The 15,590-nt window shown below is 54.6% G+C and overlaps 1 protein-coding gene across 1 annotated transcript in view; it reads left to right on the forward strand.

The window, feature by feature from the left end:
* SPHK1 (sphingosine kinase 1) overlaps positions 1-15,590 on the forward strand; it is a 31,371-nt gene that overhangs the window by 13,561 nt on the left and 2,220 nt on the right. Inside the window, exons 2-4 of the mRNA XM_077834413.1 lie at positions 9,584-9,733; positions 10,531-10,625; positions 11,510-11,625. Of these exons, the coding sequence (XP_077690539.1) occupies positions 9,584-9,733; positions 10,531-10,625; positions 11,510-11,625 (361 nt within the window). The remainder of the gene's footprint in view (positions 1-9,583; positions 9,734-10,530; positions 10,626-11,509; positions 11,626-15,590) is intronic.

Consider the following 15,590-nt stretch of genomic DNA (forward strand, 5'->3'; position numbering starts at 1 on the left):
TGCCAGCAGAAGTCTGTAAATTGCAAATTCGTCTCAAACCTGGGCCACACTGAAAAAGCTTTACCGACGGAGCAATGCTGGTAAAAGCCTCATGTGGATGCAGTTATTAGTATAACTTATACCAGCAATGCTTATGCCAGTGCCCTGAGCCGGCACAAGCTGGATTGGTATAAGCACTTTAATAGCACTAGAGCCATGTCCGCACTGTAGAGAAGGCCCCAGAGTCAAATCTTAGCCCCAGTGACGTGCACAGCAAAACTCCCTTAGGCTTCAGTGGGGCCAGGATTTCACCCACTGCGTATAAACGAAAGGCACCTCCAACACAACCTGGAGGGCAGACCACCCCAGCTCTGGCCCCGACAGGTGGGCCTGCTGCCATGAATCTGCCACAGAGGGGCTTCAGTTATTGTGCCGCAAGTGTTTTGGAGCAGACCTGATCTCCCCCTTGAGATCACGAGCGTGCATTGTACAGGAATCCCACGCCTGGGAGCGTCACCGTCTCAAGCCACTTGCACAAGTTTGTCCCAAACCGGAACGCAGTCGCTGCCGTGTCTCGCTAAGGAGACGCAGTGAGAAAGGGCTCAGGGGTGAGGAGATGAGAGAGAAATTGTAAATCTGTATTAGACACCCACCCCATCGACACGGCGTCAACTAGCGCCAACCTTGTCTGGGGGTGGGGGGGGGAGGCCTTCTACCCCTAATGCTGGAACGCCAGGGCTGCCCAGGCCTGCTTTAAACGCTCTTTCCCCTGGCTGACACTGTGTCCAGAGTGCAGACAGGTCCGTAAGGTTGCGGGATTTGTTTGTACAGAACTATGCCTGAGTTCCCCAGCTGTGCAACTGGGCTGCTTCCTTGGTGACTAGTTTTCACAGAACATGACCAAGCAAATATTTCTGGCAATAACAGCCTTCTCTCTCTCTGGTGGGGTCAGGAAATCTGAGCTTGAGTCAGAGAACTATGAGCCACGTGTCCCTATCCTACAGCGCTTGCTGTGGAGAATGGCTTTCTGGGAGGGGAGAGGAGGGCTTAGTGGTTAAGGCAGCGACTGAGACTCAGGAGATCTAGATTCAACCCACAGCTCTGCCACAGACTCCTTGTGTGCCTTGGGGCAAGTCAGTTAGGCTGAGACTTTTTCCAAAGCCACCCAAGGGATTTAGACACACTATTCCTATTAACTTCAGAAAGTGGAGTGTCTAAATCCCCAGGAGCTCTGAACAACTCTGCCTTGATCTCTCAGTCTCATCTCCCCATCTGTAAAATGGGGATATAAGTACCTAGCTATACAGATCGACACTGCCATTTCTACCATGTTCAGAGACGCAGGGCCAATATGGCCGGTTTCCCTACCCCGCACTCGGGCCATGGTTAGTAGATAGTTCGGGCTTGTAGGGTAGATGGGGCCCCACCCATACACTAACCATGTTTAAGGAAAGCAAACTCAATAGGAGAGTCATCCCAGCTCCAGTGAATTCACTCTGAAATGTGACCTGTTTGCAGAAACTTCCTGGCTGTCTCTGTCCATCTCCAAGCTCAGCTGTCAGATGCTTGGTTTCCTTTGTTTAGTTATTCTGGTATTTACAGCATCTTGTTCATCTAGGTTAAATGCAAATGTCAGGTGCTTAATGGAAGGTGTTACCTTGTTGCTCTCTTTCCTTTGACAGGTTTCAGAGTAACAGCCGTGTTAGTCTGTATTCGCAAAAAGAAAAGGAGTACTTGTGGCACCTTGGGGTGGAGGAGATTTCACAGATCCTATCACAGCCTCCTGAGCAGCTTATCAGGGGAGAGAAGGGGGCCAAGACATGCCAGTTTATGCTGCTTTTCACTTTATCACCCTAAACTGTCTTGAATTTGCTGGCTTCCAAGTTTAGCCACGCTACACCATCAGCAGCAGCTCCCCTGACCTCCCCCCGCCCCAACTTCTCTGGACTCCCAGAGATAAATGCATTGTCGCAGCTTTGTAAACTAGATCCTAGAGCTGGACCCCTGGGGACCCGATGAGCCCCTCCCCCAGGATTCAGTGGGTCCATGGGAGTTATTCCTGTGCTGGAGGGGAGAATGCGGAGCAGAGAGGAGGGAAGTGCCTGCCTGGAGGAGGAAGAGGATAACCTCTGTGTAATGAACAGCTTAGCTCCACAGCCGTAGGACTTTCAAACATGCTTACGCAGGGCTTAGTGTGGTGGTGGCATGGGGCTGGGGCATAGCTGGGCTAGCTAGCGTGGCTAGGTTAAAAACAACATTCCAGCTTTGTTCACCCTTTTGGCTTAAAGCACTCTGTATCCCCAGCTGGCCTATCCATGCTGGCCAGCCCCAGCTGTGCTTCAGCCTGGCCCATCAGCACTGACCATTCTCGTAGGTTAAACCACCTTCCCCTCCTCCAGGGTGCACTGATCTGAAGCCGCTCCACAGACTAGGGTTAGGATCTCCCAGCACTTGATCTATTCTGCGGCTTGAATCACTCAAATCTCTGCTGGACTTTATGGCCCTCTGCGAAGGCCTGAGCCTGCAGCCAGAGATGGTACAGGGCAGCAGTGATGGAGTCATGGGGGGGAAATGAGGGTGTTGCGTTAGTTAACAGTAGATTGGTCCTGCAGGTCTTAATCTGGAGCCTGAAGGCTGCCCATCCACCTCCACACCATACAACACTCAGCCCAGACCTGCACAGCAACAAGGACTGGAGGAGAGAGCAGGAAATTAAAGGCAGGACATGGTTTGCCACTGACTTACTGTGTGACCTTCAGCAAGATCACTGAGGGCCTGATTTTCAGAGGAACTGAACATAAGAATGGCCATACTGGGTCAGACCAATGGTCCATCTAGCCCAGTAGCCTGTCTTCCAGCAGTGGCCAGTGCCAGGTGCTTGGAGAGAACGAATAGAACAGGGCAATCATCAAGTGAACCATCCCCTGTCATCCACTCCTAGCTTCTGGCAATCAGACACCCAGAACATGGGATTGCAGCCCTGCCCATCCTGGCCAATAGCCATTGATGTACCTATCCTCCATGAACTTATCTAGTACTTTTTTGAACCCTATTCCAGTTTTTGTCTTCACAACATCCTCTGGCAAGGAGTTCCACAGGTTGACTGTGCGTTGTGTGAAGAAATACTTCCTTGTGTTTATTTTAAACCTGCTGCCTATTAATTTCGTTGGGTGACTCCTTAGTACTTGTGTTATGTGAAGGGGTAAATAACACTTCCTTATTTACTTTCTCCACACTAGTCAAGATTTTATAGACCTCTATCATATCCCCCCCGCCCACCCCCGAGTCATCTCTTTTCCAAGCTGAAAAGTTCCAGTCTTTAATTGCTCCTCATCTGGGAGCTGTTCCAGACCCCCTAGTCATTTGTGGCCCTTCTCTGTACCTTGTCCAATTCTAGGATATCTTTTTGGAGATGGGGCAACCAGAACTGCACACCGGAGTCAAGGTGTGGGCGTACTGAACCTTCTCCATTCCCAGTGAAGCCACTTGAAGTTGTTCAGCACTGCTGAAAACCAGCCCCTTCCCCTCTTGGCCTATTTCCCCCTCTACCAAAGTGAGAGCAATACTTCTCCCCCCCTTTGGGTACCCCCAATAAGTGCCAGAGTCCAAGCAGATGCAGCATTGGCCTGGGAGTCAAGAGGCCTGGGTTCTAGTCCCAGCTCTGCCATGGCCTGCTGGGTGACCATGGGTAAGTCACTTGGCCTCCCTGTGCCTCAGTTGCCCACGTGTGCAATGGGGATGATGATACTTAACTCCTTTGTAAAGCACTTTACGATCTGCAGATGAACAGTGCTAAGAGCTCGGTGTAATAGCATCTACATCGAACACATCACCGGCCACCGACAGTACCAGGAGGTGTGAGCCAGAACGACATCAACTATGAGAAAGGGACCGAGAGAATATTTCCATTGGACCATATGAACTGGAACCATAAACTCACTGAACATTAAATCTCACCAAATGAGGGGTAAATCCATCCCCATCATCGTATCCGCTCATTATACTCCACACCTGAACATAGCCATTATATGAACAACATACCCTCATATCTCAATGTCTGTACTTTGACCCATTAACCTTTTATCCCCAATTGGGGATATTGCTGATTATGTATTCCTTACGCCACCTGATCCTAAACCGAACTTTGCACCCCTTGATAATCTGTACCTTATTCCCTGATAACCAGAAACTTCTACACTTAAACTCTTTACCATTTTTTTTTATTTTAACATCATCTTAATAAAAATTATTAAATCACTCTGCCCTTCTGTGCCACCTTGCACTGCAGGAGCCCAGAGCTGCTCACTATCATCAGCGAATTCTGCCTCACCCCTGCCCTGGGAGGTGGTTTTGTTTCCGACAGGCAGCGTGGCTGGCGCTGTGGAAGATACCAAATGAGACAGCCCTATCCCCAAAGGGTGTTTCTCTTATTATCTGGCCCCATACACGCACAGCATGGTGCTTTTCAGGCAAAGGACGACAGGTCTGGGCCCTGCAGAGCTCACGAGCGAAGCTGCAAAGACCAGGTCTGCCAATGCCTCGATTGTTCCCATTATACAGATGAAGACCCTGAGGCCCAGAAGATTTAGTGGCCTGATTTCTAAGAAGAAAAGGAGAGCATTTATAGTTCCCCTTGGCTCCAAGGGCAGCTGTTGCTGCTCAGAACCTCTGCCAGCCAAGCTGGAAGTGACTCACCCAAGATCCTAGAGTTTGTGGGAGAGTGGGAATAGCATCCTGTTGCTAGTGACTTCAGTGGGGCCAGGATTTCACCCCACTAGTCCTGACTCCTAACTGGAGGCCTTAAGTATAGGACCATCCTTCCTCCTTACTAACCATCATCATAGAATTATAGAATATCAGAGTTGGAAGAGACCTCTGGAGGTCATCTAGTCCAACCCCCTGCCCAGAGCAGGACCAATCCCAACTAAATCATCCCAGCCAGGGCTTTGTCAAGCCTGACCTTAAAAACTTCTAAGGAAGGGGATTCAACCACCTCCGTAGGTAACGTATTCCAGTGTTTCACCACCCTCCTAGTGAAAAAGTTTTTCCTAATATCCAACCTAAATCTCTCCCACTGCAACTGGAGACCATTACTCCTTGTCCTGTCATCTGCTATCACTGGGAATAGTCTAGATCCATCCTCTTTGGATCCACCTTTCAGGTAGTTAAAAGCAGCTATCAAATCCCCCCTCATTCTTCTCTTCTGTAGACTAAACAATCCCAGTTCCCTCAGCCTCTCCTCATAAGTCATGTGTTCTAGACCCCTAATCATTTTTGTTGCCCTTTGCTGGACTCTCTCCAATGTCTCCACATCCTTCTTGTAGTGTGGGACCCAAAACTGGACACAGTACTCCAGATGAGGCCTCACCAATGTTGAATAGAGGGGAATGATCACGTCCCTCGATCTGCTGGCAATGCCCCTACTTATACACCCCAAAATGCCATTGGCCTTCTTGACAACAAGGGCACACTTGTTGACTCATATCCAGCTTCTCGTCCACTGTCACCCCTAGGTCCTTCTCTGCAGAACTGCTGCCGAGGCATTCGGTCCCTAGTCTGTAGCGGTGCGTGGGATTCTTCCGTCCTAAGTGCAGGACTCTGCACTTGTCCTTGTTGAATCTCATCAGATTTCTTTTGGCCCAATCCTCCAATTTGTCTAGGATTTGCATCAAATTAGTGCAAGTCCCCCAGCTTCCTTGTACCCTTCCTGGAGTTGTGTAATGTCCCCAACACACTCACAGCCTCTCCTCTTCCATCCTCCTTCCTCTGCAGCACCCCTCCCTGGGGACTGACCGCGCGAGGGCATAGTGGCTGCAGGTTAACGTGCGAGACTTCTCCAAAACTGCTGTGGGAGAGAAATTCAGGGGAGGATTTCATTCCTTGCCAGGGTAGCTGAAAGTTTCCTTTGGAGGCAGATGCATTCAAAGGCAGAAACGACAGCCTGGCTCGTCTTAATTGTTAACATTGCCTGCTATTTCTGAACCGTGTACATGTCTCATGCTCTCTAATTCACACACAGAAAGCCTGTCTGAGGTACAGCTCAAACAGGGCTAGCAGCCAATGGCTTGGAAACTCGGTCGACAGCATGCACATTTAACTGGGCATGACCACCCTTTTCCACAATGTTGTGGTTAGTGGCACGGATTCCGCATTCAAGAGAGGACAGGGGCTTATGTTTTGTAAATTGCCAGCCAAAGGCTTGTGCCAGATTACATGGCAGGTGGGCAATGGCTCTACCCTAGGTTGGTTTGTCAGTCTGTTAGGAGAGACACTGTTTATATCCGTAGCCGGGACAGGCAGTGGAGAGCGATGATTACCACCCCTGGTATGGATGGGGCCAGGAGGAGCTGGAGAGTTCTGGGGGTCAGCAGTGCATCCACTGTCCTGGTGGCCTTTGACCAGGACAAGCCACAAGCCTGAATTACACTCATGTCCTTGCGTAAACTCTCACCTGTGATAGCAACAGCAGGAGCGTTAGAGAACCGGGCTTGGGAACTCTTAACCCCACATGGTATTTAGGCCTGCTCCCTACAGGTCGAGGACAGAAGGTGGCAAAACCATCCCAGTTCTGTTTACTCTAGCACTCCCTTTGTTTCCATCAGTCATGCCCAGGTGTGAAATATCCCAAACAATGCTTTTGTTTAGAGGCAGCCACAGAGGCTGCATTTGGTCTGTTCATTCATCCATCTCTGGCAGCCTACTCTGTACAAACATTCCCAGTCTCTGGTGAAACACGGCTGTGGCCCATCTGTGTTATAACTGTGTTTAAGCTCTGGCAGAGACCTAGATATCACCTAGGGCCGAAACGTGACTCCTCCACCTGAGTCTCTTTTCCTGTCCACCCCGTGTCCACCCTGCCATGTTCTAACATCTTTTTCTTGCCCAGATTTCACAGACACATTTCAAGTGTCATTTATGTTTAGTGAGGGCTTTACGAGCCCTCCAGACCACAGTGACAGGGTGGCTGTCTCCTGACCTGCTTACGACGCTGTTGCAATCTGTAATGAGGACAGCACCTGAAGTGTGGGCCTTATGAGACAGTAATGCGCTGAGAGACCCCAGGTAAAGTCACGCCAGTCCTACTCGCTGAGCTTAGTTAGTGCCACGTTTAAGGTCCGACTCCATGCTGAAACAGTGTGGTGAGCAGGACAGATGACAATGGTCTGATACAATTGCATCTCCTCACTCAGGTGTAATTACAGTGTAGGTGGGGCCTTAGCTCATGGAACTGAAGCATGAGAGACTAATAGCTGATAACTACGAGGTGAACGATAAGCATCTGCCATGGGTCCCTCTCTCTCCAGACCTATTCTATTGGGAACAAGACTGGGAAATTGCTGGGGATGCATACAAATGGCAGCTTTCATCGCTGCTCTCTTCCCTATGGCTACTGAGCTCACTAGGCCCAGAGCGGCCCCCAGCAAGCTTTAAGCAAACAAAAGCCTTCTCACTCTCCCGCCTTCCTTCCTCTTCTGCTTGCCAAGTGTGCAGCAGGTGGGAGCTGTTCCTGGCCACAGGCCGAGGGGAGGGAAGAAGAACTTGGGTGTCTAGTGCTGACCTGGCTGCAGCTTTTGATTTGCAACCTGTCTCCTGAGCCCCAGGGAACACAAGGGGTTGTGAACATTGGTCTAGTGTCCAATTGTGGCTCTTGCAGGATGTGCAGAAAAGTCTGTGTGAGAGAGAGAGAGAGAGAGAGAGAGAGAGAGTGAACGCATAGCAGGAAGGCCGCATTCAGCAGCTCCAGGGTTTTAGGAGTGTTTTCTTCTCTGGCCATGGCAACGCATGCTGCTCACCTGGAAGAGGGGAACTGCAGGGGATCAAAGACAACCCTAAAATGCCTGCAGCATCACGGAGATGGCTCAGCCAGCATTGCACATTACTTCCCTCTGCCTAGCATCACTCCAGGTTGGGGGAAGAGGACAGTGCTGCTCTCAGTCCTACCACTGATAAAATAGCCGGGCACACCCTCGCTCTGTAACTCCAACCAAAGGGAACGAGCTGGGGTTCTGAAATGGGGAAGGCAGAGTTGCTGGTGTAAGGGAGGACTTTTCACAGCCAAGGGTAGTCACCCAGGGATCTGTGTGGGAAGGCTGTCTTCCAGGCCACCCTTTTGCGTCCATATGAAATTAAATAAATCAAAAACGCAGCAAGGGACCCTATTCTCCCTGGCCCTCAGTGACCATGGCAACTCTGCTGCTGAGCCTTGTCTACACTAGAGCAGGCGTGATCTGGTCCACTGCTTTGGGCCTCTGCCATACTTGTAAGATGCTCTCACCCACAAGAGCTTTTAATAGTTCAGACACTCCACCTGCCGGTACAAGTGCACTAGTCCCCAGCCGGTCTCCTAACTCTGCCAGCCTGCACCCCTCGCTTAGAGGAGCAAAGCCGGCATCGTGGCTGCACCAGTTCAACCAATGCTCCTAGCACCGTCCTCCAGCCGTGCTGCCCACCAATCGCTGACTGCTCAGAGCACGTCTATCAAACCACTTCCTCGCAGGCCCCAGAGCGGCTCCAGTGATACTCAGCTGGTCCCTGCCATGCCCTGCACCCCTCCCCCCGCTTCGCAAAGACACAGGAACTCCATCCCAAATCAAGTTTCATTCAGACTTGTTTTCTTTACACAATAAAAACTTTTACCAGCAGTTTCACAGTGTCTGATGCGTGGCTCCTCCCCTCCGGCAGTCCCCACGCAGCACAGACAGGGTAGCGAGGGCGCCCATCACATGGCACCTAAACACCCCCCCGCAAGCCATCAATGTTCTGACCATGCCACTGGCTGGGGCTAGTGCTGTGGGGAGGTGGCTACCTTTCCCAAGCTCCTGCGAGGTATGGGACGTTCACAGTAACATACACACCTCAATTAGTCCCAGCCCTCCCCCCACCTGCCCCACAACCATTACCCTCAATCCACCACGATGGTAAATCCCCGTTCGTGACTCACCTGCCCATGGCCCAGAGGTTCTGACCCTGGGGGATGAGCTGTACGTGCTCCACTGCATAAGCCTAGGGATGGGGAGCCAGCTGGGCTCTGTGGAGGGATCTCTTCCCTCTGGGGATGGGCCTAGACTCCATCTACCTCAGCGTCCTACAGGGAGATAAGAGAAGGAAACCAGCCAGCAGAAAACAAATAACCCCCCCAAGCAGAGCCCAGCCAGCCAACTCTCCCAGCAGTAACACAAGCCCCTCCCTCCTCATTTTGTTTGACTAGATTTGAACCACCTGGCACTGACTGGCTGGCTCAGGACTGCATGGGGGCTGACTGCCCCTCTACGCCGGCTGAGGAGGGACTGGGGCCAGCCGTGAGGGAGGAGAAAAGGCTTTGCTGGGGGTCTGTGGAACTGGGCGTCAGGTCAGAGCAGCCTTTCAGCTGCCAGTACCAAGCAGCCTGCTTGTTAGTCGGGCTGAGCTGCTAGGGCACGGGGCTCCCCCCGAGGCTGGGGACAGCTGTGTCAGGTTCCTGAAAACTCAGGGTGAGGAAGCTTCCTCAGGTCCCATCTGGCCCATTCCCAGCCTGGCCAGGGGAGCTGTGCCGGGTTCAGCCAACGCAGCAAGCTCAGGAGAGGCACCGCCGACGCTGAGTCTCTCCTCTCTCGTCTCTGTTCAGGGGTGACATGGGGGCTCTTGCCGCGGCCCTGCCACATCCTGGTGCTGCTGAACCCCCAGAGCGGAACAGGGCATGCGCTGCAGCTGTTCCACTCCCTAGTGCAGCCGATGCTGGCCGAGGCCGACGTAGCCTTCACTCTCTTTGTGACCGGTAAGTCTGCTCCCGCTGCAGGGCCCGGCGGGTTCTGCCTCGCCCAGGCTGCCTCCTAGGGGCCCCTCGCTGCCAGGCTTAGGGGAAGGCATTTCGCTGGGTAGGGGACTGCTGTCTGGCTGAGCTCTCCCTGCATGGCTGGCTGTGCAGCCTGGGATAGTAGCTGATAGCCCTTCATTTCTACCTCTCTGCCCGCCATGGCTGCCAGGTAACATTAGGAACTCTCCAGCTGGGAGCCTCTCAACCAGTCCTGCCTTGTAATATGCAAATAAAGTGCAACTCATTTAAATTTGACCAATGGATGCATAGTATTCAAATGGACAGAAGGGGGCAAGAAGCAGGAGAAGGGGGCACCTTCCCCTCTGGCTTTGCAATCCCACCTTGCGGCAAGGAGAACGGAAGGGTGGCAGAAGGAGGCGAGCTGGTCAGGGGGAGCTGCTGGGAGTGTCCTTCTCCCATGCACCCGTGAAGCCTTCCTGGGGGCCTACAGGGAACCACCGTTTAGGAGCAATGGTTCGTGTGCCCTTGGCCATGAGAACTCCTTCTCTTGTCTTGGTGGGTCTCTCTCCTGCTCCCGGGCCGGGCTAGGCTCTTGCCAACTGGATCCGATTCTGGAAGCCTGGGTTGGGAAGCCCAAGGGACATCCTGTGGCTGATTTCTCTCGCACCCAGGAAGGCTGGGCCTTCCTGTCTGCAAGGGTTGTGCAGGGAGAGGCAACCATGGCGATTCCTGGCAGCCCATGCTTACGTGAGGCCATGCCACCCCCACTGCCAGCAGCTCTGTATTTCTCTCCCCAGAGAGGCCGAATCATGCCCGTGAGCTGGTGCGGGCTGGAGACTTATCCCAGTGGGATGCCGTGGCTGTCCTGGCTGGGGATGGCCTGCTTTATGAGGTGAGGAGATAGCCAGGAAGCCAGGCAGCTGTTTTGCTGGCAACTAGGAGACGAGCCAGTCCCTCAGGTCTGGCCTTCCTTTACACTGTGGCAGTTGGGCAAAGGGAGTGTGGGTGTCTCCAGCCACTGCCCCCCTGCAGAGGCTGGGGGTGCAGAGCTTGGTGCTGCGCCTCCCCAGAGTTTGAAGTGGGAGCATAGGTGGAGAAGAGAGAGCCGGGCATGGGTGGCGGCTCAGATCCCAAGGGGGGTGAGTCTCTGGGCAGCAGCCTGCATCCCAAACAGAACAGGCAGCCCTGGGAGCTCCAGGCCTGGAATGGGGCGGGGAAGTAGGTCAGGACTGAAGGGCGGCGGCAGAGCTGGGGGGCGGGAGGGAAGGATAGGCCTGGAAGAAGAGGGAGCTGCAGGTCATGGGGCGAGGTGTGTGCGCATGTGGGGCACATGGCTGGAACAGCAGGTGGCGTGGCAGGGCAGGACGGAGGAGCAGCAGCGGGATGTGGGCTGGATGGTCACTGGGCCTGGCTGGGGCACGCTCTCACGCTGCCCTCCCCAACACTGTCAAAGGCTAAGAAGGAGAAAAGACACCAGGGACAAATAGCTCCTGGGTCTGCTGCTTGTGCCCTGGAGCCAAGCTGGGCAGCTTCCAGAGGCACCAAAGGAGAGGAGGTGGCATCCAAAACCTCCTCAGGCTTCCCTGGCCTGTGTGTGTTGGGGGCGGGGCATGAGCAGCCGGAGCAGGGGGCTGCATTGCCCCCCCCAGAGCAGAGACCTTGGGACCGTACTGGCTCCCTCTGATCCATTCTCTTCCCCTTCCCCCAGAGCAGCCAGGGAAAGGATGGGGCTGCGCTCTCTGGGAAGCTGCCAGCTGTGTGGCTCTGTCCCTGCAGGTGGTGAACGGCCTGATGGAGCGTGAGGACTGGCAGGCCGCCATCAAGAAGCCTCTCTGCACCCTGCCTGGGGGCTCTGGGAATGCCCTGTCCGCTTCCATCAACCACTACGCCGGGTAAGGGCTTCTCAGCCACAGAGAGCACAGAGGGTTCAGCCAGCCGCCGGCCCAGGACCTGCTCACTGAGCTGTCACCACTGGCTCCTTGGGGAAGGGGCACACAGTGGAGAGGTGGAGCAGGCCCCTGGCAGGGAAGCCCGCTGACAGAGGGGCACTGACTGGCTTGCCAGGGGCAGTCAGGTTCGCCCGAGACCTTGTAAACCACCTTACACCATTGACGCTGACTTCAGTCGACAGGAAACTAGTTCAAATGAATGACTGCAAAGGACTCCCCCACACCAAGGGCAGCCTGTCTAACCACAGGGACTGTCCAGTGGCAAGAGCTACCCCCACGTCCCAGTCTCCGGTGCTATCTGCCACATGGCTGGCACCATTCCTAGCAGACCTGGGCTGCTGGAGCCTGGCTAAGGCAGCTAGTGAGGGCTGAATTCTGCCCAGTGAGGTTGTGTAGGTGAGTGAGAGGGCAGAGTTGAGCCCTGCCCCTGCGAAAAGCAGAGTGCAAAGCTAAGGACCCCTGCAGCAATTGCCATCTTCGCAGGCAGGTGGCCCAGCTGGGCATTCCTGGGGCATGCGTGGACAGAAAAGCCAGGTTAGAGCCATGTCCAAGAGCTACGCAGCAGCTGAAGTCTCCCTCATAGGGTGTGATCGCTATTTTTGTCCCCACGTGCAAGGAGAGCACAGACAGGGCTTGCTCTGGGTGCAGAGATGTTACCATCCAAACCCCCCTCCTCCCCGCACAAAGTCACCCAGCCCTTCCTGCTCTGCTAACAGCATCACAGAATGGCTGCATGCTTCAGCCTCCCTGCTACTCCTAATTATTTGCATTTCAGTAGCAGCTAGAGGGAGATCCCCATTCAGAGCAGGGGGCCTTTGAAGCAGCGTGGCCACATGGATGGACCATAGGACTCAACAGACCTGGGTCCTATGCCTGGCTCTGCCACCGGCCTGCTGGGTGACCTTGGGCAAGTCACTTCACTGCCCCGTGCCTCAGTTTACCCATCTGTAAAACAGGGATAATGCTCCTCCTTTGAAAAGTGTGTGGAGAGCTATGGATGAAAAGTGGGGTAAGAGAGCTTGGGATTACTGTTCCTGCTGGGCTCGGCGCTACTCACATGCACAGGGAGAGTCCGATAAGCCCCCGAGAGTCTGCACTCTACCTAGGCCGCACAGCAAAACGGGGCGTGATGGGGTGGAGTAGCTCCGGCTCCTGGCATAGCTGGGGCACAGAGAAGGGCAGGGGGAGGGGCACGCAGAGGCAGTTTAACTGGAAGCCCTTGGCTCACGTTTCTCATCTCGTGATGAAATTGCCAGTCTCAGCGCTGGCCTTTGCCCCTGCACGGTTGGCTCGGCCCTGCTGCTGCGAGGCTAATCCCAGCTCCCGCTGCACAGTGCTCCGGGTGGGGGCACAAACGGGCGGCTTTGATTTCAGAGCCACAATGCTCAGCCATCTGACTGCTCCCAGACATTGCCCGGCCCCAGCTCCTGGTCTCTGAAGCTTTGAGCAAAGTAGATAGGTGCTCCTGAGAACACATGGGCCCCCCTCCCTCCAGTCAGAGGAGGTGCTTGGGCTCAGGAATCCCGGCTTCAATTATAGGTTCTGGAGAGCAGTGTGATCTAGTGGTTATAGACCCTTCTGCCCCTGCCCTCCTCTGCTCCCTCCAGTCGGGGGGGGGTGCATGGGCTCAGGAAGACAAGCAATAAAGCCAGCCGAGCCTCATGCTGCCTCCGAAAGTCCCTGGGAATGGCTCTCCCCCCAGCACCGAGCAATTCCCAGACTGGCACTGTGTTTAGCTGACTGCGCAGAGGAGACTCGCCCTAGTGTGGCGACAGATCCAACCCCCTTCCCTGCACCCTCCTTAACCCTGGGCCCTGCTCTCTCTGTTTCCCAATCTGGACTTTCCTTCCAGCCCCTGCTCGGGGAGGCAGAAGAGTTGTGTTCCCAGTGCAGAATCCTGGACAAGTTACTTTAACCACTCTGCCTCAGTTTCCCCTAGTAGACTGGAGGTGATATTTGCCTATGCCCTGCCAAGTGCTTGGCGTCACTGGGTGAGACGCACCGGGGAGCTGCTGCCCAGAGCAGGCTGAGCTGGGCATGCAGCAGAAGCAGCACAGAGAGTACAGAGGGGTTTGGGCCAAGTTCTGCTCACTAGCCCAGGGGCAAGTTCTGCCTTCCTTCAAGAACAACGCTAAGCTGTGTGTATGGCGGCAACAGCTGCGGGGAGCGTGCCACAATCACAGTCCATTCCGGGGCCGAGATCAGACTGGGCAGAAGTTTTGTAACAGGTTGGGTTGGGCCAATCACTAGCCCCCTTTGAACAAAAAGCCCAAAGCAAGTGTGGCCGTTGCCATTTCAATAATGGTGGTGTTTAAAATGGTCAAAACCCATTCAAATACATTTTAAAAAATGGAAGTTTTGGTCTCACTTCAACATAAACCACTTCCTAGCCAGCCGCTTTCCTGCAGCAACCTGTGCCCCTGGGGCACCATTCATGGCCCAGCTCCACGCTAGACACCTGCATAAAGGCCAGATGTGCCGAGGTGCCCAGCACTCGCCATTGTAACACTTAAAACCTGAGCTTCCAAAGAGCTCAGCCCCTCCCGCCCGGTGTTCACCAGCGGCGTGTACGGCCCCCCTCTCCCGGTCCCCCAGAACCCTGCCTGGGATCTACAGCATCCGCCATGCCCCCGCAGCTGCTGCGCCTGGAGGCAGAACAGCCTGCAGCAGGAGCCAGGAGCTGATACGCCCAAAAGACCCACAGGGAATCACTTGCATTCCCAGAGTGAGACCCTGCCCCTCTCCCTAGCCATGCTCCCTCCGCAACCAGCAAGGGAAGGTGGGACACTCCCCATCTGCCTTTTCTCTGCTGCCGCCTGGGCTGGCTTCCTGTGCAAAGCTGCTCTGAGCTTCACGCCCACGGCTCAGCTGCGCCCAGCCTCCCCCCCAGCTGGTCCCTGGCCTGGCTCGGCCCAGTGCAGGAGTTAGTGGAAGGGGGTTCCCAGCAGAAATGAGGGCGGATGCAACTTGCTCTATCTGCTGGCTCTGAGCTGATTCCATCTCCCAGGAGCTGCAAACCCTCTGCCCCCTGGCAGTCAGCTAGCTCCTGGCTGAGCCACCCAGGGGTATCAGAGAGTGGCCATTGGGCCCCTAACGACGTGGATTTGGGCCATGGTGGAGGGGAGCAAAGGATACCTAAAATGATGAGACCTTGCCAGGCCCCCATTGCCCAGCTGCTACCGTGGTGCGTGTGTAAATAGCCGAGTCCCCTGAGACAGGCGACCTTGTTCTCCAGTGACCAGGGCACGTCCTGGCCATGGCGTGAGGGCAGTCTGGCTCAGGCAGAGCCAGAACGAGAGCTGTTAGGCAGAGCTCTGCTGTTCTAGGCAGGGCGGCTGCCACTCCAAATCTGTCCATACCAATGGTTCGTTCCCAGTCGCTGTCATTGGGGGACAGGCCCTTTGGTTCCCCGAGCCAGACGAAACCAGTGGCCTGGACAGAGTCAATGACAACCGAGGTTACACGTGCCGGTGTCCCATGGGGCTTCTTGTCTGCCATGCCCCTGAGCTTGGCTGCCTCACTCTCGTGCTGGCAGATCGCTCCTGACAGTCTGACAACAGCAGTGCGCCTCTTGCATCTGGTTATCTAGGGCCGTGCCTCTGCCAGGCTGGGCTGCAGGGCCTTGCAAACAAAGGCACCAAGCAAACCCTGTGCCTGGCCAATTGCCCCTCTGGGTTATTCTGCCTCCCCCTCCCACTGCCGGAGCTTCGAACAAAGCGGGGTGCAGCCTACGGAGAAAGGCTTCTCCAAGGAGAGCGTAGCAGGGGAGCAAATGGGGGTCAGTGATGCTTCCGTTTGTGGAGCATTGTCAGCTGGTCAGCCCAAGAGGGGTGATTCCAGGATGGTTGGACAGGAAAAGGACAGGTGGAAGCACTAGCTGAGTCTGAGAAAACGGGCACAAGCCCAGG

The sequence above is a fragment of the Eretmochelys imbricata genome, chromosome 14 (genome assembly GCF_965152235.1).
Source record: "Eretmochelys imbricata isolate rEreImb1 chromosome 14, rEreImb1.hap1, whole genome shotgun sequence".
NCBI lineage: Eukaryota > Metazoa > Chordata > Testudines > Cheloniidae > Eretmochelys > Eretmochelys imbricata.